We start from the raw sequence: 24,968 nt of genomic DNA on the forward strand, positions 1-24,968 counted from the left end.
TAAAACTCCAAGATGATAACGCAGTGGAAAATCTAGATAACCTTGGGTTTAGTGATGGCTTTTTAAATACAACACCAAGGGCACAATGCACAAAAAGAAAGAATTGATAAACTGGATTTGATTAAAATTAAATTTTTCTTTTCTGTGAATAACACTGTTGAGAGAATTACAAGAAAAGCCACAGCCTGGGAAAAATATTTCCAAAGATATCCTACCTAATAAAGAGGGAATATGCTAATTGACCATCACTCCGTCGCAAAGATGGCTGCACCCACAGCTGAGGCCAAGTTCCCATAAGGAACCTTAATGAGCCATCAGCAGGGACCTGAGGCTATGCCCTCCCCCACCCGGCAGGGCTTGACAGGGGACCTCAAGGTGCACTTCCCGTCCTGGTGCTGGGCTAGGGGACCTCAGGGTGCTCCCCCCGCCCCAGCGCCAGGCCGGGGGACCTCAGGCCACGCCCCCCACCAGGTGGGGCTTGACAGGGGACTTTAGGCCACGCCCCCCACCACGGCACCAGGCCTGGGGACCTCAGACCTCACCCCCCGCCCGGCGGGGCTTGATGGGGGACCTCAGGCCATGCCTCCTGCCCCAGCACTGGGCCAGGGGACCTGAGGCTGCACCCGCCTGCCTGGCTGGGTTTGACAGGGGACCTCAGAAAATGATGGAATATCTATTTATATATCTATCTATATAAGATGCCAATATGCTAAGTCCACCCAGCGGGGCTTGACAGGGGACCTCAAGGTGCACCTCCAGTGCTGGGTTGGGGGAACTCAGGCCATGCCCCCGCCCAGCAGGGCTTGACGGGGGACCTGAGGCTGTGCCCCCTCCCGGTGCTGGGCCGGGGGACCTGAGGCTGCACCTCTGCCTGGCGGGGCTTCACAGGGGACCTCAGGCCATGCCCCCACCCAGCGGGGCTTGACAGGAGACCTCAGGCCATGCCCCCCTTCCTGGCGCCGGGCCAGGGGACCTGAGGCTATGCCCACTGCCTGGCAGGGCTTGACAAGGGTGGGACTGGCCGGGTCTGGATCTAGCCCAATGGGGGGGCAGTCGGCCTGTTCTAGGTCTTACGTGATTTTGAGGTGCATGTGGGTTGGCGGGGACTTGACTCTGGGTCCCGTGGTGAGCCCCAGACTCTGATAGGAGGAAAGTTTTCATATACATTTTACTAATTTTCTTTCATCTCTGACACTTATATTATAGAGAAAGGGCAAATAGCAATATTAAATTATTTCCTCTAATTAATCCCCTTTTAATGTGCACGAATTTCGTGCACCGGGTCACTAGTATCAGATAAAGGACTGTTATCCAAAATATACAAAGAAATCATAAAACTCAAAAAAAAAAATCATAAAACTCAATAATAAAAACACAAACACTCCTATTAAAAAATAGCCCAAATATCTTAAGAGAAACTTCACCAACAATATATAGATAGCAAATAAGCACATGAGAAGATGCTCCACATCCTATGTCCACACAGAAATGCAAGTAAAACAACCATGAGGTAGCACTACAGACCTATTAGACAGTTTGGTGATTTATTTTATTTTGTATTTTTTTATTTCTGAGAGGAAGGGAGACGAAGAAAGGGATAGAAACATCAATGATGAGAGAGAATCACTGATCGGCTGTCTCCTGCACACCCCACACTGGGAATTGAACCTGCAACCTGGGCATGTGCCCTGACTGGGAATCAAACCGTGACCTCCTGGTTCATAGGTCGACACTCAACCACTGAGCCACACCAGCTGGGCTCTTTTAAAACTAAACCTCCTCTTAACATATGATCTAGCAATTGTGCTCCTTGTAATATACCCAAATGAGTTTAAAAGTAATGTCCACACTGAAACCTGCACATGGATGTTTATAGCAGCTTTACACAAATTTGCAAAAACCTGAAAGCAATGAAGATGTCCTTCTGTAGCTGAGTGTATAAACTCTGGTACATCAGACAATGGACTACTACTCAGAAAAAAAAGAAATGAGCTGCTCTAGCTGTTTGGTTCACTGGATAGAGCATTGGCCTGTGGACTGAAGGGTCCCGGGTTTGATTCCGGTCAAGGGTACATGCCTGGGTTTTGGGTTCGATCTCCAGTAGGGGGTGTGCAGGAGGCAGCCTATTGATAATTCTCTCTCATCATTGATGTTTCTATCTCTTTCTCCCTCTCCCTTCTTCTCTGAAATCAATAAAAATATATTAAAAAATAATTCTATCTAATAAAGGGGTAATATGCAAATTAACCATCACTTAATCACAAAGATGGCAGCACTAATAGCCACAAGATGGTGGCGCCCAGTCCTCTCAGCCCTGCCGGAGTCCCCCAGTCCCAGGGGAGTGGCCGCTGAGAGCAGGCAGCGTGAACGGCCTGGAAGAATGCAAGCATTCTGTGCCCAGCTGTCGATGGGCCTCTGGACCGCGGAGAGCCTCTGGGCAGCAGGCATGGAGCGGCCAGGCCCCACAAAGAGCTACTGGCACATGGATTTGTGTGCAGGGCTACTAGTCTATATATATAAAAGCCTAATATGCAAAGTGTCCCCTCGGGAGTTTGACAGACTGGGAGTTCGATCGCTCGCTATGATGTGTGGTGACCACCAGGGGGTGGTGTGGAATGAAGGGAGGCCCCAGCCAGCAGCCAGCAGCCACTAGGGACCCAACCCGTGCACGAATTTCATGCACTGGGCCTCTATTAAAAAAGAAAAAAGAAATGAGCTATCAGACCATGAAAAGACATGGAGGAAACTGAAATGCATATTACTAAGTGGAAGAAACTAATCTATCAAAGCTATATACTAGTAGTATATGATTCCAACTATATGACATTCTGGAAAAGGCAAAACTATGGACACAGAAGCTTGTAGTTGCCAGTGATTAAGGAGAAAGGAGGGATGAACAGACAATGCACAGAGGATTTTTAGGGCAGTGAAATTATTCTGCATGATACTATAGTGGTGAATACATGTCATTATGCATTTGTCCAAACCATAGAATGTGCAACAGCAAGAGTGAACCCTAATGCAAACTATGGACTTACAGTGATAATGATGTGTCAATATTGGTCCATTCGTTGTAATAACCGTGTCACTCTGGTGGGGATGTTGATAGTTGGGGAAGCTGTGCATGGGTAGGGACAGGGAGTATAGGGATATCTCTGTACCTTCTGCTCAATTTTTTTAAAAATTGGTTTTAGAGAGGAAGGGAGAGGGAAAGAGAGATAGAAACATCAATGATGAGACAGAATCATTGATCCGCTGCCTCCTGCACACCCCCTACTAGGAATCAAGCCCACAACCTGAGCATGTGCCCTGACCAAGAATCAAACCTTGACCTTCTGGTTCATGGGTCAACGACACTCAACCACTTAGTCACACCAGCCGGAGCCTTCTGCTCAATTTTACTATAGGCATAAACTTGCTTTAAAAAGAAGCCTATTTAAAAATCGTAGTAAAAACATGAGTCATAATTCACTATATATTTAGATTATAATTTAGGAAAAAAATGAAGCCTGGGAGGGACTGGACTTTTCAATTACCTAAAAAACATGCTGAGAAAATCAACAACTTCTTTTGCTTTTATCCTCCCAGTAATAATACAAACAATGCTCATTTACTGCCATTTCCTCCCCATCAATACCACTTCATGTCCAATACTTGTCCGTCCTGCTTTTCTTGTGGGGAGAACAAACGTGGTTGACCTCAGCTTCTGTTCCTCTCTTTCTGGAACCCATAGGTTGTGGAGGCCCAGGCCCAGCAGCCTCTACCTGAAGTCCCTCCCCTCTAAACTTTGTCAGGTCCTTGAGTCAGAGAAATTAGCAAAAAAATGTTGCTATAAAATACAACAGTTGCTGTACTGAGCACCCAATAGTGCATACTTTGTGCTTCAGGCATGGTAAACAGCTGTAGGGATGCAGACAAATATTTGAGATAGTTATCTTGATTTATAGTTTTATCATAGTTTCTTGGAAAAACAACTTATTAAACTGAAACCACTTGTAAACTAATAAAGAGGGAGGTTAGTCTATACTATGCCTGAGGCCAAGTCAGGGTGAAGGTGGGGAATTGGAGGATGAGGGGAAGGAGGAGCCAAGGGTTGGTGCCCGGTATTCATTCATTCTGCAAATGTGGGGTTCCAGCAGTGAAAAAGACCAGTTCTCCTCTTATATCTGAGTAGGTGGAATACAGGCAATAAAGGAAAACAAATTACTTATGAAGATGATGGTAGAGCACAATCAGATGATATAAAGGGCATGAGGTGGAGATTGCAGGGAGATTGAGGTAATGGTACTTTATGAAATGATTGGGCAGGTAAGACCTCTGTGCTGGCAGAGACCTGAAGGGGGTGAGGAAACTGGCAGGTGAAGGTCCATGGCTAAAATGCGTGGTCCAGTCTCAGAAAGCATCCCCTCTTACTCTCTGGAAAACTCAGTTATCCACTGAAGTGGCAAAACAGGCTCTCTTCTTCCTCTCTCCCCACTTCTTGAAGTAGGACACAACAAATTCCTTCTGGGAGGTGGGTACCTGGTAAATCAGACAGATGCTGCTGCTCAAGGCTGAACAGAGGTGGGCTCTTGGGGTTAATGATGCAGGTGTTAGCCAGAGTAGATCCTCTGACATGGAAAGGATGGACCTTCGGAGGTTTCAAGATAGCAGCAGAGTAGATGGATCTTTCTTACACCTCCTCCCAGAACCAAACTGGAAATAAAACTAAACTGAGGAACACCGCCCTGCCTGGTGTGGCTCAGTTGAGCATTGTCCCATGTGCTGAAAGATCGCCAATTCGATTCCCGGTCAGGGCACGTGCCATGGTTGCGGTTTGATCCCTGGTCAGGATTCATGTGGGATGCAACCAATCAATGTTTTCCTCCCCATCCAAGTTTCTCTCTCCCTTCCTCCCTCTCTCTTTAAAAGTCAATAAAAACATTTAAATTGGGGAACATCCACCCTGAATGGCCATCTGAAAACTAGCTGAAGAGACTTTTAAACAAGAAAGGGCAGAAACCACTCCGAGACTTGTAGAAAGGGTGGGGTCACGAGAGAGAATGGCCCTGTTTCCAGAGGCAGCAGGCGGAGGGTAAGGAGGGATATCTTCGTTACAGGGGGGACGAGTTCCTTTTGATTCAGTGATCCCACTTCTGGGTATATATTTTAAGAATTCTGAAACAGCAATCAGAAGGAATATATGCACCCCTTTGTTCATTAACTGTTATTTATAATAGCTAAGATCTGGAAATAGTCCAAGTGCCCACCAGTATATGAGTAGATAAAAAAGCAGTGGTACATTTGCATAATGGAATACTGTGCGGCTGTAAAAAACAAAAAGAGGGTACTCTTAATCTTTGCAACAGCATGGATGGACCTAGACATTATTATGCTAGGTAAAATAAGCAAGTGAGAGATAGATAAATACCATACAATTTTACTAATATGTAAAATCTAACAAAGTAAACTGACAAATAAAATAGAACCAGAGGCATGGATACATGGAACAGACTGACAAATGTCAGCAGTGAAGGGTGTGAAGGTATTAGCTAAAGAACATGTATGCATACACCATGGACACAAACAATAGTGTGGTGAGGGCCAAGGGAGGCGGGCATCGGGGGTTGAGTGGAGGTGAGTAAAGGGGGAGAAATGGGGGACATCTGCAGTAGTGTCAACAATGAAGAATTTAAATCAAAAAAAGAAAGGATGGACCTTCTTGTGGGTGGTCCTCCCTGTGTCTGTCAGGCAAAGCTTGATTTCCTCCATCCTCCTTCTTCTCCACCCTCATGGATCAGAACCCTATTCCAGCTACCTCCAGAGGAAAAAAAAAATGATAGAAATGAGTGACAACCTTGACCAAAGAGAAGAGGTGGGCAACAGGGAACAAACATCAGCGGTGGTGGTGGTGGGAGGCGGGAGTTCCTTGGTGATAGGATGGGACTGCAGAAGGCCGGCCATGTAGGAGTTCTGAGTGTGAATGAAGCAGGTGAAACAAGCTGCACAGGGTAGACAAGCCACCCATGAATCCCAACCTGAGGATTCTCAACCTCAGCACTATTGACACTTAGGGTGGAGAAATTCTTTGTGTGTGGCTGGCTATGCACATAGGATGTTTGGCAGCACCCCTGGCCTCTACCAACCAGATGCCGAGAGCATCCCCCAGTCATGACAATGTCTCTAGACATTGCCAAACATCCCCTTGGGGGCAAAGTCACTCCAAGCTGATAAATTCTTCTGTAAAGACTTTGAAAGGCAGCTTGGTCCTTAAGCAAGAAATGGTTTTACACAGCAATAAGGAACTATACATTTTTTTTTCCCCAGCACCATGCAGTCAACCAGCAGGAAGACTTGGTTTTGGTAAATAGATTGCTGGTTTACCTTCCAATGTTAAATGTATAGCAGGATAGTAACACTGATGTATTAACCATGGCTCACTTTGATCAATAGACTATCAGAAATAATAAGGTCTCATTGTTTTCCAAGGCCTTACCTGTCAATCAAAATGATTAGTAGACAATAAACCTGCCCTCAGGAAAGGGGATGAAGCAATGCAAGCCACAGGTTAAGGCTCCAAAAGACCAGTCGAAGTTGTGTGAGAGTTGGATGTCAGCTAAAGTACCTATTTCTAAGTTAGTCTAACTGCTGGAGAAAACTAGGGCAATCCAAACTCTAGCCTGAGGTGTATTTGAGCCAGCACCACTTGCCTCTGGCAGGATCCTCAGATTCATTCGTGTCAGCTTTGTAGCTCTGTACAGCCAGCCCTGGGAGTCTGCTTCCAAATGACTACACTGAAGGAAAAGAGAGGGAAAAGGAGAGGGAAAGGAGGTGTGAAGTGGGGGGAGTTTTTCCTGCTCCACTGAAGCCCAGTCAGGGACACAGTGGTGCTGTGTATCTCCCTGGGGAAGCCTTCACCCCAGATTAAGGGAAGTGCTATAGTGCTCCATTGCCCTTATTCCTCTCAGACTGTTCTACACTGGAGTCATCAAGGGGGTGAGGTGCCTAAGGCCCTCTCACCACCAGTAACAGTGCAGGATAGGCTCTGCGCCCGCCCCCCGCCCCCCGCCCCGTGAACCTTCATTCTGGCCCTGAAACCTCTGTTCCAAGGATGTTAGGTTCCATGAAAGATGAAAAAATGAGCCCCAAGTGGTGGTTCTTCCCAGTGTAAGTTAGGAAAAAAAATTAAAAGTTTTGGTGGGTTATTAAGTACTTTATTCAGTACTTCCTCATTTATAGTTTTTTCATTCTTTCCCCCCTTATTATCCATTTTGTCTCAGGGCCATTGCTATTACTTGTGACTTGAAAGACTAAAGGCATGACTTGTGTGGTTTACACACGTCAAAGTTTAGGGCTATATTGGTGGTGGTGTTGGGGCAATTAATAAATCTCCATCTGGGTGATTCTATGAGATCAAAGTTTGGTCCTGGAGTCACTGAAGGTTTGCATCTCAGCTTCACTTATGAGCAGTGGGACCTTAGTTAAGTGAGGACTTCTGTCATGCCTCATCTGTGTAGTGGGGATAATACTACCCACTTCTTGGAGGATTAAGTGTGATAGCATCTGAAAAGCATTTAGCATGGTGTTTGCCATGATTATAAATAAACCAGAAGCCCAGCGCACGAAATTCGTGCACGGATACGGTCCCTAGGCCTGGCCTGTGATCAGGGCCATCTTCCCCAGCTGCCCACAGCTGGCCCACCCCCAGCCGCCACCCCCCCCGCCCCACCCAGTTCCCCATTCACCATCGGTGATCGGAGCCTGATGGCCAGGGAAAGGACTGAGAGGTTGGCCGTTCCCGCTTGCTGCCAGCACCCCCTCCCACCCTAGTTCCCCGTTTGCCATCGGGCAATCGGAGCCTGACGGCCAGGAGAAGGGGCTGAGAGGTGGTCAGTGCGCCTCACAGTGACTGGTCGAGCGGTCGTTCTGGTCATTCTGCCATTAGGGTCAATTTGCATATTACCCTTTTGTACTATAGGATAGAGGCCTGGTGCATGGGTGGGGGTCCCCACTGGGGTGTGGGGCCGGCCGGGGTGAGGGGCCATTGTCCTTCGGGTCTTTGGTCATTTTGCCATTTCAGTCACTGGGCTTTTATTATATAGGACTAGAGGCCCATTGCAGGAAGATTCCTGCAAGAATAGGGCTTCCTCGGGCCTATTCCTGCAAGAATAGGGCTTCCTGCGGCATGAGCAAAGCAGAGAAGGGAGCGAAGCCCACCAAGGCGGGCTTCCCTCCCGCCGCCGCCCCGCTTTCCACTTTCCCTCCCTCTTCCTTCTAAGCTGTCTTCAGTCTTCACTCTGCGCCTGTGTATGCAAATTAACTGCCATCTTTTTTGGGTTAATTTGCATACTCACTCTGATTGGCTGGTGGGCATAGCGGAGTGATGGTCAATTTGCATGTTTCTCTTTTATTAGTGTAGATATGCAAAGCAGAAGTGTCACAGGAACACAGTAACATATCATTTCAAGGGTTGGCATACTTTTCAACCCCAAGAGTTGCTAGTGGGATTTCATGAGTCACTGGACATCACTGGCAGACCTAAAGAGAATGATTAAGTGGGGCAGAGACTGAAATTTTGTCTGGCTGAAGGTGGACTGTGAGGTTGAGGCACCAAATCTGTTATTCAATCCTGCTCTAGGTGTTTGTTGTGGACCATCTATATGACAGACACATGGAGGTTGCTGTAGGGGTAAAAGTCCCTCTTCTCAGAAATATTATTTTCTAGAGAAGATAGATGAAAAACAAGTGCAAGGCTAAGTAAACAAATACTTGCGAGGTCTATGATGAAAATGAGCAATGGATAAAGTGATAGAGGATGGGTGGATGGGAACCTAGTTTAGACAAGGTGATCAGGAAGACTGAGGAGGTGGCATTTCAGCTGGATAAAGCTGGCAGTGCAGATGGGCAGAGCATTTAATGTGGTGGGAAACCCTTGTGAAAATGCCCTGAGGCTAGAGGAGTAAAGTAGATACTGGCTACTAACAGTTGCTTCAACCCGTGGGTAGTGAGTACTGAGGAGCCAGAATGGGGGAAAGACTGCTCCCGCAAGGGATGCAGAAATGGTCATAAGTTTGATTCAGGTAGTCTTCAAAGGTGCAGAGACCAACAATAGTGGGAGTCTCAAATATTTTGTTTTGCATCTTAACCAGAACTTTGTGCTAATTTCCAAATTCTGTCTAAAACCAAGGATCCAAATATCACCTCAAATAACTTTTCCTTCTCAGACTAAGATGGAGAGATCCAGGGGATGACAACCTCAGTGGATACAGCAAAGAGAATCCGTGATGAGGGCGATTACATCGGCCCATGCTGGAGCTTTGCACACAGAAGAGGGAGAAGGCCCAGAGTTTCAAGATGACTTCGTGGGCAGACAGGGAATCCCACCAACATGGGTGAGAAGCACCAAGGCGGTGAGCTTTGTAGGGACCTCCAAGTAGTAGGTGTGGCTGGGATTATGAGCATTAACTTCCTCGCCTGTAAAACGGGGACAATAAAAATTTCCCGTCCTTACTATTCCCTACAGGAGGACACCGGGCTTACACATAGAGGAGAGAAAGCTTTTAAGTTCCGTGAAAGTCCTTGTACTCAAGAATCGCAGGGTCTCTGCAGGGAACACTCGGTGCAGGACGAGGCTCCATCCGGAGGAAGCAGGCCGTCCGGTACCGCAGAGTGCAGGACAATGTTTAGGGCAAGGAGTCCTAAACTTGTCATTCTTGGGCCTCCGCAGGTCTAGGGACATTCAAAGGGTGCGGGGGTCCCGTGCGCGTTTCTCTGGGGACTGAGGCTGGAGAAGTCACTTCCAAGCGGACGTCTCCATAAGAGCGACTCCCTGCCCTAAGGTCTCGTCCGCAGCCACACTGTCACTGCTGGGAAAAACAACAGGTCAGGGGCACACCCCCTCCTCAGAGACACAAAAAGACAGAAAAACCTCTAGGATTCACGCAACCGCGGCTATTCCCGCCACACTGGCCAAACCTGTAGCCGGAATTTGCGTGCCCTCGGAGGAGCATTGTGGGGCTGGTAGTCCAGGCTGAAGCGCGGCTCAGGACTTCGAAAGCCACAGAACTACATTTCCCAGGAAGCTCCGCGCGGGTCGTACGTGCGCGTGACGACTAGACTTCCGGAAGGACCTGGGGCGGGACCGTGGCTGTGGCTGGAGCTAGGCATCGGGATGCAGCGCCCTGGGCCCTTCAGCACCCTCTACGGGCGGGTTCTGGCCCCGCTGCCCGGACGGGCGGGGGGCGCGGCCTCTGGAGGGGGCGGGAACAGGTGGGGTGCCCCAGGCTCCCTCGTGCAGCCGCCGGTGTGCGCTCATTCCGGTACCGGCGGCGCGGGCCAAACAAGCCCCAACGTCCAGGAAGCCAGTAGTGCCTTCCCAGCCCCCTCCACGATGTCCAAGGCCGAGGAGGCCAAGAAGCTTGCGGGCCACGCGGCGGTGGAGAATCACGTGAGGGTGAGCAGCTCGGGCTGCGGGCTGGGCTCCCGGTGGGCTCCGCTGGGACGCCCTTGTTCCTGGAAGGGCGCGGGCTCCTGGGACGCCCTTGTTCCTGGAAGGGCGCGGGCTGCAGAGCGGGGAGGGCGCGCCTTTCCTCGGGTTACTTCCCTGCTGCTTAAAGGCCGTTTTGGTGTGGGGTCCGCTGGGGGCGAGCTTCCCAAAGACTGTGTGTGGCCCGACAACAGGTTTGCAAAGCGGAGCCTGGGTGGTGTCTGATGTTGAGTGGGGCTGGAAGAGACGTGCCCTCTGGTTTCCTTACCAACAAAGGGAAACCGATGAGTTCCGGGCCGCTGACAGGTCTTCTCTTCACATTCCTGGGAAGCCGGTGGAGGACTGGCTTGGAAATTGCCTTGACATTTGACTCCAAGTAGGTTTAGCGTGGCGCACCTGCTCCTGAGTGTACTCGCCAGAGGGCTGGGGAGACAGAGTCGGAGGGGAAGACCTGAGCGTTGAACGCCCCTTCGACGTGGCGGGTGGACACTTGAAGCCTGGAGGATGCTGTTCCGAGATGTTAAACTGTTAGTGAGGTCCTGGCCCCACTTGTTTGTTAAGCGGGTGTGATTCTTGCTGATTCTTGCTGTTAGTGGAGTCTTTTAACCCGAGTGGATTTGTTGTTGCCTATCAAGCTAATTATCTTAATTAAAGTATTTGGGTAGCCAAGTGGAGTATCTTTGTCCTTAGGTGGAGTTTCTTAGACTTTATTGGCTTTTTGTCTTTTCTACTTAAGAAATGGTATTATCTTCTAATGCTAGTGCTTGAGAATACATTAGCTTACAAAGTTATTTTGCATATAGATGATGTTTGATCCCCACACAGCCTGTTTAAGTGGGAGGGGCCAGGGCAATAAGCTGGCTTCGCATGTTCTGTAGAAGGAATGGCCAGGATCCTCCAGAACCTAGTGACTCCGGTTAGGTCGTACCCTTCCACCAGTCCACAGCTGCCCTGCCCTGGTGTCACTTGTCACAAGTCTGGTTAGCAATAGGATTTTCTATGGGAATTCACAGAGTTAATGTAAAATGTGTACTTTGGCTCTACTTTTGGGATTCAGTGCCTCAGCTGCAAAATTGGGACAATAAGCTGAGCTTTCAAAATGCCTGGATAAAGTGAATAGCTAATGGACAGGTAAATAAAAAGAAATCGATACACTTAGGAAAGCCCCGTATCTTAGTTTTCCTGTTAACCTGTTTGCATTAATATTTGGTGGCGCATGTCTTCCTTACCTTTGTTTTATAATTATGTATTTGCTTAAATAAAATTTGTAAGCCCCCACCTCAGGCTAAAGCCCCAAAACACTGGATTCCAGCTATATTATTCCAAAAGTTGCCAGGTAATTCTGTGGAGATCTCCACTGCCTTTGGGGGGCACCTCAACCAATGTCAGTGGCACCCACTTTCCTACCAACATTCTTTCCTGAGATTCCAACACTACTTGAGTTTTGTATTTTCTGCTGTTTAATGGTGATTTATTCTTTCCTTTGTTTACCAGGTATTTATTGAGTGCCCAGCTGTGTCAGTTGGTATGGTTATCAGAAGTGTGGTTAGAGCAGGGAGGAGAAGAGTCTGGTCCTGGATACTTTGCAAGTGAGATAACTAATTCAAATAACATTTATTGAGCATATCCATGTACTTAATTGTCATGTACTTAATTGCTCTCTCCAGGGGGTATCCTTTACTCCATCTAAGGCCATTTTGTGACTTGGATTCCTTTACTCACATGTGTAAGATTATCAGGGTAGATTATATGCTAAGTCCTATTGGTTCCATTTTTGGGCTGTTCTTAGAGCTGACCTTTTCCTTTGACCTACCAGCCCCATTTAGGCTCTCCCCAGGGCCAGATGATAGTGGTTGCCTTTATCTTCTCCCCTCTATCAGCCTCCCAGCATTATCGTGGGAAGCTCTCATCTACTCTTGTCACAGTGGCCCTCATGGGACTTCATCCTGACCTCCTGGTAACACACCTGGAGAATCTATTGTAAGCTTAGGTACTCAGCCTGGTGGGAAGGATCCATAGACAGAAGGATTATCAGGTTAGGGAATTGCCTTGAGCCACCACTATCTCAACAACCGGTGCTTAGGGAACAAGGTGCTTAGCGTCAGCCCAAGGTCCATCTGCCTTCGGTGTTCCTTGGTGCACTCTCATGACAGTATTGGCAAGCGATGGCTCCCAGCACTCTGCCTTTATGTTAAAATCATGTACGTCCTTCAGGATTTGCTGCAAAGGCCATTTCTTCCTTTCAGTTTTTCCTTCGCCTCATAAGGGGACGGGGGTGGTGCATATTGTCTTTGATTTTGTAGCACTTTGTATCTCTTAGGTGTCTTACGTTCTGGTCATCTCTGTGTTTGTGTCTCCCAGTCCCAAAAAGGTTATGCTCCTTATCTTCATGCAGTGTTGGTACAGTGGGGCCTTCCTAGTTAATGTTCAATGAATCATGTGAAGTGAGGACATAAATATGGAGGCTGTGGAATTATTGGTGGGTTGAATCTCGGGGGTCTAGGTCTATTGGTGTTCCAATGTGGTAACCATCTCCACATCTGGATGGATGGAGAACTTGGAGATAGCCACCCTGAGCTCAGATCTGCCAGTTTCTGGGATTATGGCCACCCCTGATGGGAAGTCACCCAAGCCTGGAATGGAAAATTCTGCAAGCCGGCCTTTTTAAAAAGACCCCCAGTTTGTCCCCAGCTTATAAAAGTAGCCGAGCAGAGCCAGCCCCTGAGCCTGTTCAGAGGACCTTCCTTTCCTCGGTGCTGCCTCCTTTGAGCTCGAGCATAAGCTTGATAAAATCTGTTTGGAAATGTCTGTGGGGTATTCTCTCCATTTCTCGTGGAGAACCCAAGAACCACAAGGAGGGGTCTCCACTGATTGGTTGGTGCCAGGGTAGGGGGTCATCATTCAATGCTGCTGGTCCTGAGGTCAGCTGTAGCGCCACTTGTTTGGTTTTGCTGCTTTTCTGGGCGTGGACCTGAAATACAATTGAGCCATTTTGCCTTAGACTGGCAGGAGATTGCTCCCAGGAAGTTGCTGAGGAACTGAGCTCCATATTAGTTGCTGAGTGTTTGTGCCCTGACCTAGTGCTGTTTGTGGTTTAACTGTCCTCTGCCGGGCCCCAGCTCTGCCCCTGCTCTAGGCACCTTCCCCTTTGTTAAGAAGGTAGGCTCAGAAGTGTGATGTCTGTTTCTTGTCCTTTGCACTCAGGAAGTGTTCTCTATCTTTACAAGGCCTTCCTATTGCAGATGAAGACTTTTTCTCATGTTCCTAATTAAGCCTTTGCCATCTTTGCAGATTCTCTGAGGCAGGCTTGCATCACCTGGACAGAAGCTGATACAATTTGCTGTTTTGAGGTTACTTCAGACTCTCTCCTCTTCTGTCAACTCTGGGGGAGCTCTAGATTGTGGGCTGGATATGTCCCTCTGGTTCCCTGTGATACTACCAAAGTAAGGAATCTGTGGTCAATCCCCTGCCTTCTAGATGTTAAGCTCTTCTGAAAAGGCACTGAAGCCAGAAACCTTCACTCATTAATGCCTAGAGCTTTTCCTTTCTGATCATCTGGCCCAAGGGTTGGTCAGGGATCTTTCAGTGCTCATCTGCTGGCCACTATTAGGACAACTTCAGTTACTATATGTGGAAAGTGAGCCAAGCCTTTTGTCTGACAGGATGTAGGGAGGGTTAACTATTAGACAGCAGGCCCAAAATGGAGTCACATATGCTAAGCCCCGCGTCACCAAACCAAGACTTAATGACAGTTTTGGCTCTCCCAGAAATGGAATCTTAATCCAGTCAGTCAGCTGGATAGACACTGCCATCCCTGAGAGGGAAGTCTGTGAAAGTCTTTCATTTTGGACAGTTCCGTGGAGCCTCCTCTCTGTCTGCTAGATTGGATGCTGCCCAATTCGAATCAGTTTTTGCTCAAATCAACTCTTGACATTTGTAAACTTGCTCAGTGTGTCTTTCATCAGGAGGAGATGGTGATGTCAGTGTCAGATGAAAGGAGAAGGGCTCTGCTGATAAACTGCCCCTGGGCACTGTAATAAAGACCAGGTTGGTGTTCCTGTAAAATGGGCGCAGTGCTTGCCTTGCACTCTCGTTGGTGAATTACTGTTCATAATTTATTGCTCTAGGAAGCAGGCTGGAGAGGGAATAAAAGATGGTATTAGTAAGTTTTGTTCTTTTTTTTTGCTTTTTTTTTGTCAGAATAACCAAGTGCTGGGAATTGGAAGTGGTTCTACAATTGTCCATGCTGTGCAGCGAATAGGTATGTCCTTGGGCTGTTTCCTGTATGTTTTGTCAGGTATGGATGCTATGGGGTGGTAGAAGCTGGGAGCAGGATTGGGGCATAGAAAACGCCTGCTGGGTATGGCTCCAGCACTGGAGCTGCTTGTCTGTCAGCTGTGTGTTCTGCTTTTCCCTGAGAGAGAGATTCTTGGGTCTCTTCAGCCATCTTTGGGGGTTGCCCCAGCTTTGTTTACACAGCTCGAGGGGAGGAGCAGACTTAGAGTGAGGTCTCAAAAGAATTTTATCCTCATCTGTGTGTGTGTGTGTGTGTGTGTGTGTGTGTGTGTGTGTGTGTGTTTGTCTTTGTCTCAGGCAAGCTCTCAGACCCTCAGACAATCTCAGGCAAACAAATTAAGGTCAGTGCAGGCTTGACTCTGAAGTGACTGGGAGGTCCCTGCAGTTGCTGCCTGGTTCCCACAGGTGCTGGCTTTCTGATTAGGGTGTCTCTCTGCTTAGGAAGGGGGCAGGAATTCCCAGCCCCTGTGGCTGCTCCACAGGCTTTACTGCCCTGCTTTTGTTTGTAAGAACAAAGCCCAGAGGAGAGGCTTGCTAGAGTGCTGGCCTCTTCTAGTTCCAGGGCAAAGTGCTCAGGAGACAAAGTCCAGCACCACTCTGTCTTTAAGGAGTGGCTGTGGTGCTGGTGTGTTGGCTTCTGGGAGCTGCCTCGTGGGCCGAACAGGGGCTGTAACCTTGTACATCCTTGGGCCTTAGCACTGAGTGTGTGGAGGCTTTTAAATTCAAGAATTAACTGTGGGTTTCGTAATAGTGACATCTAAACTTCACAAGATGCAACCCAGTGATGAAAAAAAGTTAAGCTTTAACAAGACAGTATTTTTCTTAAGACCTTTTTAAAAAAATCAAGTTTTCCTGAAAGGTAGAAACCCCAAATGCATGAATAAACCCACTCTAACAACCCTCTGGGGCTACACATGATTATATTTTTTGTATTAAATGTAAAAATTGACTTCTAGCTTTTCCCTGTAAAAGGCAGTATAGGGAAGTATTTAAGACTGAAGGTAGACTGCCAGGGGTCATATTCCAGTTCTGCCCCTTGTTAGCTGTGTAACTACCCAGATACTCTACCTCTCTGTGCCTCCGTTTCCTCTTCTGTGAAATGGAGGTACTAATTGTACCTTTCCTTTGGGTTGTAGCTGACCTTTGGGATTAAAAGAGTTCACAGGTACACAGTTCCTTCACTATTGCCGGGCACATAATAGCAGACACTGGCGTTGCTCTTCCGTAGTTAGTACTTACCACTGCCTTAGGCTTTCTGCTGTCCCTGTCTTGTGATGTGTGAGGTATGTTCATCAACTTTGTCAAAAAGGGGGGGACATGGTATGAAAGGCAGACTTTCCTTTTCTGTTGGATTTGAGCAAACGTGTCCAAGACAAGAAAAGTGAAGCAAGAGAGTGAAGACCCACCGCCATGGTTTTTCTCTCTCCACAGCTGAAAGAGTGAAGCAGGAGGACCTGAACCTCGTCTGTGTTCCCACGTCCTTCCAGGTGGGCCTGCTTTCCATTCTGCATCTTAGTGGCTGCTGAATCTTCCGGGTCCCTGAGCACATGGCGGTGTGGCTGTGGGGTGTGCACCAGGGTTGTTCCCTGTGAGAGGGCCGGGAGCAGGAGAGTGTATTTACTGAAATCATGTGTCTGGTTATGTAGCTTGCTCTCTACCAAGCCGTGCCAACCCTTGTGGAGGTGCTGACCAAAGAGCACAAAATACAACATGACACAAAAGGAACCACATGAATGTACACAAGACAGCGTTCTCCAGGCGACCTTTCCTTGTTGATAATTGTCTCCTCAGCTGTGTCTAATCTGTTCATTCCTGTGCCCCATCTTTAAACAAAGTAAACCAGACACGAAGAGACACAAAACAACAATCAACAGAGACACTCTATGTACAGTATTTATAGGTGTGCACAACCAACAGGTAAGAACTTCACACCATGCTCCTTGTCTGTCCAGCCACAGAAACCTCTTCCTTGGTTAGTACTTACTGCCTTAGGCTTTCTACTGTCCCTGTCTTGTGATGTGTGAGGTATGTTCATCAACTTTGTCAAAAAGGTGGGGACATGGTATGAAAGGCAGACAAATGCCTGCATTTAAAACTGACCGAAGCAGAGCAATGTCTCTTGTCCTAGAGTGGATCAGACTAAGGGCTTGGAGACCAGGCAAGGATGCTGGAGGTCCCTTGCCACCCGAGCTGATTAGCTGAGAGGTAGTAAAATGCCTCCCATGCAGTACACAGTACTGCAATACACAGTACATGCTTCCTTACAAGGAAGCCCAGATGAGAGGCAGCAAGTGCTTCTCATGCCATATGAAATGCTTGATTCCTCCTACAAAAACGCTTGATTCAACTTAAGTCTCAGGTGAGACGGGAATTGCTGAGTCTGTGGCTGGGACTCTGAACAGGAAAATTCCTGGCAGCGCTGCAAATAAGAGTCCAGGCCTCAGCCCCAGGAACCCCCAGTCTAGGCAGCAAGTGAGGTCCCCGGTACTCACCCTAGAGGAATCTCGAATATGTCCTTTCATGGTTTCCAGAATATGTAACCAGACAATGGGTCCGGGCTGCCTGTCACTACTTGAGCCAATTAAGCAGAGACAGGGTTGGATCATATATGAGTGTTTATTCCAATACTGCCGGCAGTAGTGGGGAGCAGCAGGTCATCCACAAAAATCTGCTCTGTAGCCCCCCATAAGCCAGCTGCTTATATAGGGTAGGACAAGGATTACATGGAGAAGTAGGGATTACAGGCATGGGGAAGTTGGGATTACAGGCATGGGGAAGTTGGGATTACAGGCATGGGGAAGTAGGCATGTGGGCTGGGGTGGGACTCCATTGTTTGGGCAACAAGGTTGTCAATCTTCCCATGATAATAGGCAGGTCTTGAATGAGAATGGACAGCATTCCAAGGTTGACTCCCAAGGTCCTGGAGGCGTACAACTTCCAGCCATAGCCACGTTAAAATGTCCTTTCTTTAACCAGATCAAGGCAGTCATGGTTAACAGAGTATGATTAATATTTCCCATAACCATAACTAGTCCCCAATATTCTATTTTTGCCCCTAACATAAGAACCCGCTCTCCAAATAAGGTACACTGAGGTATGGGTGGCTAGAATGTCAACATATCTTTCTTGGGGGAGCACAGTTCCATCCCTAACACTCAGATCATTTGTGAGCATGACTTCTCTGTGTGTGCAGGGTACTCACATGGGCTTCCAGCGGAGATGGGAGAAGGGAGGGTTGGAGGATTTGCTGATGGGAGCAAGCTCAGAGGCTTCCAGCCCAGGGGATCTGAGGTCCTAGTAAGGGTCTTCCATATGTGAATGGGGTGCACACTGTTTACAAAAAGTACAGATCCTATGCTCATGTATTGCTTATTATCTGGGGAAATAAGAGTAGTTGTGGGGCAGGGGTGTTAGCCGCAGGCCTCCCAGCTACACAACATAGATAGCACTTACCTCCTGGCCCTCTCTTGCTGGACTCTGGACCGGTGCGGGGGTGGGCGGCTAGTGCTGGGGTGGTGAGGAAGCAGAGTCAGTTGAACATAGTGATTATTGAGGGTGTATATATTTTTATTGTGTCTTTTAGGAGCAGGAGAGAGTCCACTCTTTGCCAGGGGGTTGGGGAAGGCTTCCTAGAAAGCCTGGTCTTCGAATTGGACATGAGTGTTGGAGTCTGGGAGAGGGCAGGGCATTTTAGGCAGAGGGGGAATGCCAAGAGCACAGACTCCTTTTAAGTTGCTACTGTTTATAGCATTATTAGTAGCATATTACTTTGTAAGGTAACTTCATCCATTTATAAGCAGGGCTGTCCTCCTTTTTTCCTTCTATCGTTCTCTCCATTTCCCTTCTCTTCTAACCCATTCCTAGTTCCTACACAGGACAGGAAGCAGGAGACAGAAATTCTGGTCCTTGGTCTGTCCTTAACCTATCACTGTGTGACCTCCCTGGGCTTACACTAAATGACTCCTTTTGGATTGAACTCACAAGGATCAGTTATTCACTCAGCTGTTGGCTCAATGTGGCGCTAACTGCTGTAGGGTAACAAGGTGTTTGAAATGTGTTCTTTCCTACTCTGCTGCAGCCTAGATGGACAGACAGGACATCTTCATCAAATAGTACCACAGTCAAGTGGAGCTTTGAACTTAAGAAAAGTTAAATAAAATGATATATTTACACGGGACTTTCCCCCTAGGAATCGTGATAGAACATTTTCTTGCATCCATTTTTCATGAAATGTATTTGAATACAGTTTGGTACTGTTTCTAAAGTATATAAAATTAATAGGAAATCATAGTATATCATAGTTTTATTTGCATGATAAACTATTACCTGAACTATTTGCAGTTTTTGTCATTTTTCTAACTGTCTGTAGTAAGTACTTGTTCCTATGGCACAAATACCCCCCAAACTTAGCAGTTTCAAACAACTAACATTTATTATTTTGTAGTTTCCAAGAGTCAGGAATGTAGATGGTTTGGTTGGGTGGAATCTGGATGGTTCTGGCTTCAGATCTCTCGTGAGGTTGCATTCGAGCTGTTGGTCAGGGTTGCAGTCCTCTCAAGACTCAACATGGTGGAAGGATCTGCTTCCAGGCTCAGTCACAGGGGGTTTGCAGGCCTCAGTTCTTCATAGGCTGTTGGGTAGAAGGCCTGTCTCAGGGCTGTCTCCGTGTCTTAAGGACATAGAGTGTGTTATAAGAGAGGGAAGGAAGGGGAGGAGGGAAGGAGAAGAGGAGGCTTGAGCATGTCACACGCCTAGCCCCCTTTGCCTACCCCGCTATGGCACTCTGCATAAACTTGCCTCAGCAGTGTCATGCCATCTCCCCTGCTGTGTGGCATTGGTCACACAGACCAGCCCTGGGACATTGTGGGAAGGAATTACCCAATGAATACCAAGAGGGGATAATTGGGGGTCATCTTGGAGGCTGCCTTCGAGGTATTCCCAATGTGTTTATAGTCTCGAGTTCTGGAACTAGGATTTCTCCAGTACTACTTTGGAGAAATCTAGGTACTTGGAAATAATTAAGGAATGCCATTTTTATTATTGTTTTCTCCCATCATTATATGTTTCTCTTTAATTAGAATAAAATCGCCCTAGCTGGTTTGGCTTAGTGGATAGAGCATCAGCCTGAGAACTGAAGGGTCTTGGGTTGGATTCCGGGCAAGGGCACATGCCTGGGTTTGGGCTCTATCCTCAGTGAGGGACGTGCAGGCAGCAGCTGATCATTGATTCTCTCTCATCATTGATGTTTCCATCTCTCTCTCCCTTTTCTTCCTCTCTGCAATCAATAAGAATATATTTTAAAAAAATTAATCTTGTTTTTTTAAACTTTCATTTTTTTTCAGTCAGCATTTTATTTTAGCCTTTTATTATGGAAAACTTCAAACTTCAGAAAGGCTAAAGAACAATATAATGAATTTCCATGTACCCATTACCCAGTTTGAACAATTATCAGTTCATGGCCAATTTATTTTCATCTGTACCCCATTCTCCTCCACCTTGATTATTTTGAAACATCTCAGTCATAGTGTCAATTCATTGTATATATTTCATTATGGCTGTCTGAAAACTAGGGAGACTTTTAAACATCTCAACAATACTTTAAAAATGTAACAGTAATCTTTAATAGCATCAAATATAAATCCAGGGTTCAAAATTCCCCTTCTTGTCTTATCCTTAAAAATATTTTTTTACAGTTTGAACCAGGATCCAAATAAAGTCCACATATTGCAAATTTTAGGGTCTTTGTATTTTATTCTTAAATTTTGGATGTGAAGATTTATGTTGGTCATTTCATCCATCCCCATCTTTTTATAGATGAGAAAGTTTGCCAGGGGTTACGTAGCTAGTTTATTTAAGATTAAAACCTAGACCTGATTTTTTTTTTAATATATTTTTATTGATTTCAGAGAGGAAGGGAGAGGGAGAGATAGATAGAAACATCAATGATGAGAGAGAATCATTGATTGGCTGCCTCCTGCACACCCCACACTGGGGATCGAGCCTGCAACCCAGGCATGTGCCCTTGGCCGGAATCGAACCCAGGACCCTTCAGTCCACAGGCCGATGCTCTACTCACTGAGCCAAACCGGCTAGGGCTAGACCTGATTCTTAATCTCAGGTGCTTTTCACTTTAAGCAGAAAATATTTTCAAGGCATGCCTTTGAAAGGAACTTTCCGTCCTTTGGTTTGTTTGCAGGTTGTGAGCAATGACGTGAACATGAGTCCTCCTGGACTTGGGTGGTCGATGTTCATGTGCAGTTATTCCATCTGTGAGTCCCGCACAGGGCCGTGTGGTCGCCGCCACTCTCCGTCAGCCTCTTAAAGGTTAACCATAGGCATGTCTATAAAGTCAGTGGTGCTGATTTTCCCCACAAACATCCTGTCTCTCCCAGGCTGGCCTCTCAATTTGCCGAGCCACTTAGCAATTCCAGAAGTCCTACCTTTATGCACTCCTCCGAGGATATGTTCTTTGCTTATTTTTACTCAATAGTATAGCCTGGGAATCACTCCATATCAATTCTTAGTCATCTTCAGTCTTTTTACCACATTGTTGGATTTTTGTTTTTCATTTTTATCTTATTTATTTATTTTTAAACATGTTTTTATTGATTTTAGAGAGGAAGGGAGAGTGAGAGATAGAGAGAGAGACACCAATGATGAGAATCACTGATCAGTTGCCTCCTGCATGCCCCCTACTGGGGATTGAGCCAGCAACCCAGTGATGTGTCCTGACTGGGAATCGAACCTTGACCTCCTGGTTCATAGGTTGATGCTCAACCACTGAGCCACACCACTGTTAGAGTTTAAAACATTTTTTTCTAATATTTTTATAGATTTGGTTCTTATTTTAGGAAGTTGTTTAAAAATACTCCATTGTTTTAGGAGGCATTGTCTTCAATATCAGGCCACTGAGAAAGAGCTGTGAGCTGGCACTGGACAGAGGCTCAGGGCTGGGTTGCTGCCTTCTAGCTCTAGGATGAAGTAGCTTAGCTTTGCATTTCATGGGTCTAGATCTCCTATCTCCTGGTTAGCCAGGTTTGGATTTGATTTGGGAGGGAGGCTTGGTCAGGACTCAGTGTTTGACACTGAAATCCAACAGAATTCTGCAAATCCTTGCCACATGCTCAAAGTAAGTGGTTATGGGTGCTTTTCCCTGTTCTCTGCAGGCCCGTCAGCTGATCCTGAAGTACGGCTTAACACTCAGTGACCTGGACCGACACCCAGAGGTAAGAGACCGGCTGCTCTATCTTGCTGTCTCCTTTTTGTGGCTGTCGCTTGTCTATGGGTCAGGGTATCTGCTGCATGTAGGAGAGAGGTCAGTTCATCATATCAGCTTTTCTCTGGAGACCTTGAGTATTAATCCTGGCTGAGGTCACAAGCAGAGCAGTGTTTGGTTTCCAGTACCTGAGTGTCATGAAGGGGGTTAAATGAGCCCTGGCTGCACCCAGGGCTTCTTCCTTCAGTCCTTGGACAGATGTATGATAGTCAGCCCACGGGGCTTACCACCATGTGGAGAAGAGAAGTGATCGTCTGAGGTGCCACGCTCATGTGGAAATGGGTTACAGTGAGTTTTATGGTCAAGATGATTACACACCTGGTCAATCAGGAGGCTGAAGTTGAGAAGGTGAGGAGCATGCTCATAGTTAGCAGTTACTGAGCCCTTACTGAATACCAGATACTTTGCTTAGTGCTGTACCAGTGCTAAGTTATTTAATCTCCAGTAGTCTTGAGGGTGGGTACCATTATGTACCCACCTTTTCCAAGGCTATGAAAAAGGCACAGAGAGGGTAAGCCGCTTGCCCAAGGCCATGCTTTTTGTAAGTAGCGGAGCATCAGTATGAATCAGGTGCCTCTAGCTCTAGAGTGATGCTACTTAAAAGGGCTTTGTGAGAAGAGGTAAAGGTGAGTGGAGCTGTGAAGGCTAGGTGACAAGAGCCGGAGAGAACATTCTGGAGAGGGATAGATGGGCACCGCAGGAGCCATTCTGGGCAGGCACATGGGTGTATGTGGACAGTGCCCAGGCTGGCTGGGGTGATTAGGACTGAGAGGTGGAATGCACTGATGTAGTGGGGGAAGGGAGAGAGGACAAGGCTGCATTGGTGGAGTCAGGCAGGGTTATGACAGTCCAAAACCAGGCTGGTGGTTGGAGCTTGGTGGTGGTCTAGTTGTCATGATGCACATGGACTTCAGAGGGCTTAGCAAGAACCATGGAAGGGTTCATTGGGAGAAATCTGTGGGCAGAGCTGGCACAGGTGGAATTAGCTGTTAAATACTGTTAGGAGAGTAGGTTAGCCTGAATATGGGCCTGCCATCCCAACAGAAAGGGCTGCCACCTTCCAGGCCCTGGAGAGTCAGTTGCCCAGGCAAAGCCCGGCCCAGGGACTATGCAGGGTCAGGGAGGAGCAACACAGGCCGTGACTTAGGATAAAGGGCACATCGGTAAGAGATGGCAGCAAGGGTGCATGCCTGAAGCTTTGTGGGCCTTCCTCCTGTGCCCCAGCAGCTGCACCAAGCACCTTCCAACTACAGCTTGAACTGAATCTGCACCCTGAGGTTTCCTATTGCTATTTTTAAAAACCATACTCAAAACTCTCACATTGTCCATGCAGAGTACCAGGAGTGATGGGAAATACAGATATACTAGAGGCCTGGTGCATGAAATTCGTGCACTGGCGGCGGGGGTGGGGGGGTCTATGCTGGCAGTCGGACATCCTTAGTGCTACCACGGAGGTGGGAGAGGCTTCTGCGCTCGCCAGCCGTGAGCTGGGCTTCTGATTGACTGGCGCTCTCCTGCATTGGACATCTGCTCCCTGGTGGTCAGTGTGCATCATAGCGACCAGTTGTTCTGCTGTTTGGTCGATTTGCATATTAGCCTTTTATTATATAGGACTAGAGGCCCAGTGCATGAAATTGGTGCACGGGGGGGGGGCGGGGTTTGTCCCTCAGCCCAGCCTGCACCCTCTCCAATCTGGGACGCCTCGTGGGATGTCAGACTGCCCGTTTAGGCCCGATCCCGGTAGGATTGGACCTAAACAGGCAGTCGGACATCCCTCTCACAATCCAGGACTACTGGCTCCCAACTGCTTGCCTGCCTGCCTTCCTGATTGCCCCTAACCGCTTCTGCCTGCCAGCCTGAACACTCCCTAACCACTCCCCTGCCAGCCTGATTGATGCCTAACTGCTCCCCTGCCAGCCTGTTTGCCCCTAACTGCCCTCCCCTGCAGGCCTGGTCACCCCTAACTGCCCTCCCCTGCAGGCCTGGTCCCCCCCCAACTGCCCTTCCCTGCAAGCCCAGTCGCCCCAGCTTCCCTCCTCTGCCGGCCTGGTCACCCCTAACTGCCCTCCCCTGCATGCTTGATCGCCCCCAACTGCCCTCCCTTGCAGGCCTGGTCCCTCCCAACTGCCCTCTCTTGCTGGCCTGATCGCCCACAACTGCCCTCCCTTGCAGGCCTGGTCCCTCCCAACTGCCCTCCCCTGCTGGCCATCTTGTGGTGGCCATCTTGTGTCCACATGGGGGCAGCCATCTTTGACCACATGGGGGCAGCCATCTTGTGTGTTGGAGTGATGGTCAATCTGTATGTTACTCTTTTATTAGATAGGATAGAGGCCTGGTGCACGGTTGGGGGCCTGCTGGTTTGCCCTGAAGGGTGTCCTGGATCAGGGTGGGGGTTTCTTTGGGGCGTGGGGCGGCCTGGGCGAGGGGCCTGTGGTGGTTTGCAGGCCAGCCACGCCCCCCAGCGACCCAAGCGGAGGCCCTGGTATCTGGGATTTATTTATCTTCTATAATTGAAACTTTGTAGCCTTGAGTGGAGCCAAGCCTCCTGCTCGATCCGTGGCCACAGCCATTTTTGTTGGGATTTATTTATCTTCTGTCATTGAAACTTTGTAGCCTGGAGTGGAGGCCTGGGCCGGCCAGGGCAGGCAGAAAGCTTGGCTTCCTCCATCTCCGGGGGGCAACTCAAGTCTCCTGCTCTCTCCAGCTCTGTGGCTGCCGTCATTTTTGTTGGGATTTATTTATCTTCTATCATTGAAACTTTGTAGCATTGAATGGAGGCCTGGGCCGGCAAGGGCAGGCGGAAAGCTTGGCTTCCTCCATTGCCGGGGAAACCCAAGCCTCCCTCCTACTCTCTGTGGCCGCAGCCAGCTTGGTTGGGTTTATTTGCATATTTTCTCCTGATTGGCTGGTGGGCGTGGTAGAGGTACGGTC

At 47.9% G+C, this 24,968-nt stretch overlaps 1 protein-coding gene across 1 annotated transcript in view; it reads left to right on the top strand.

Annotated features, from left to right (window-relative positions):
- Window positions 1-10,116: 10,116 nt before the first annotated feature.
- RPIA (ribose 5-phosphate isomerase A) overlaps window positions 10,117-24,968 on the top strand; it is a 29,838-nt gene continuing 14,986 nt past the window's right edge. Inside the window, exons 1-4 of the mRNA XM_079776419.1 lie at window positions 10,117-10,432; window positions 14,666-14,726; window positions 16,193-16,248; window positions 21,928-21,987. Coding sequence (XP_079632545.1) covers window positions 10,151-10,432; window positions 14,666-14,726; window positions 16,193-16,248; window positions 21,928-21,987 — 459 coding nt within the window. The 5' untranslated portion in view covers window positions 10,117-10,150. The remainder of the gene's footprint in view (window positions 10,433-14,665; window positions 14,727-16,192; window positions 16,249-21,927; window positions 21,988-24,968) is intronic.

This window comes from Cnephaeus nilssonii (genome assembly GCF_951640355.1).
Source record: "Cnephaeus nilssonii genome assembly, chromosome: 7".
Taxonomy (NCBI): domain Eukaryota; kingdom Metazoa; phylum Chordata; class Mammalia; order Chiroptera; family Vespertilionidae; genus Cnephaeus; species Cnephaeus nilssonii.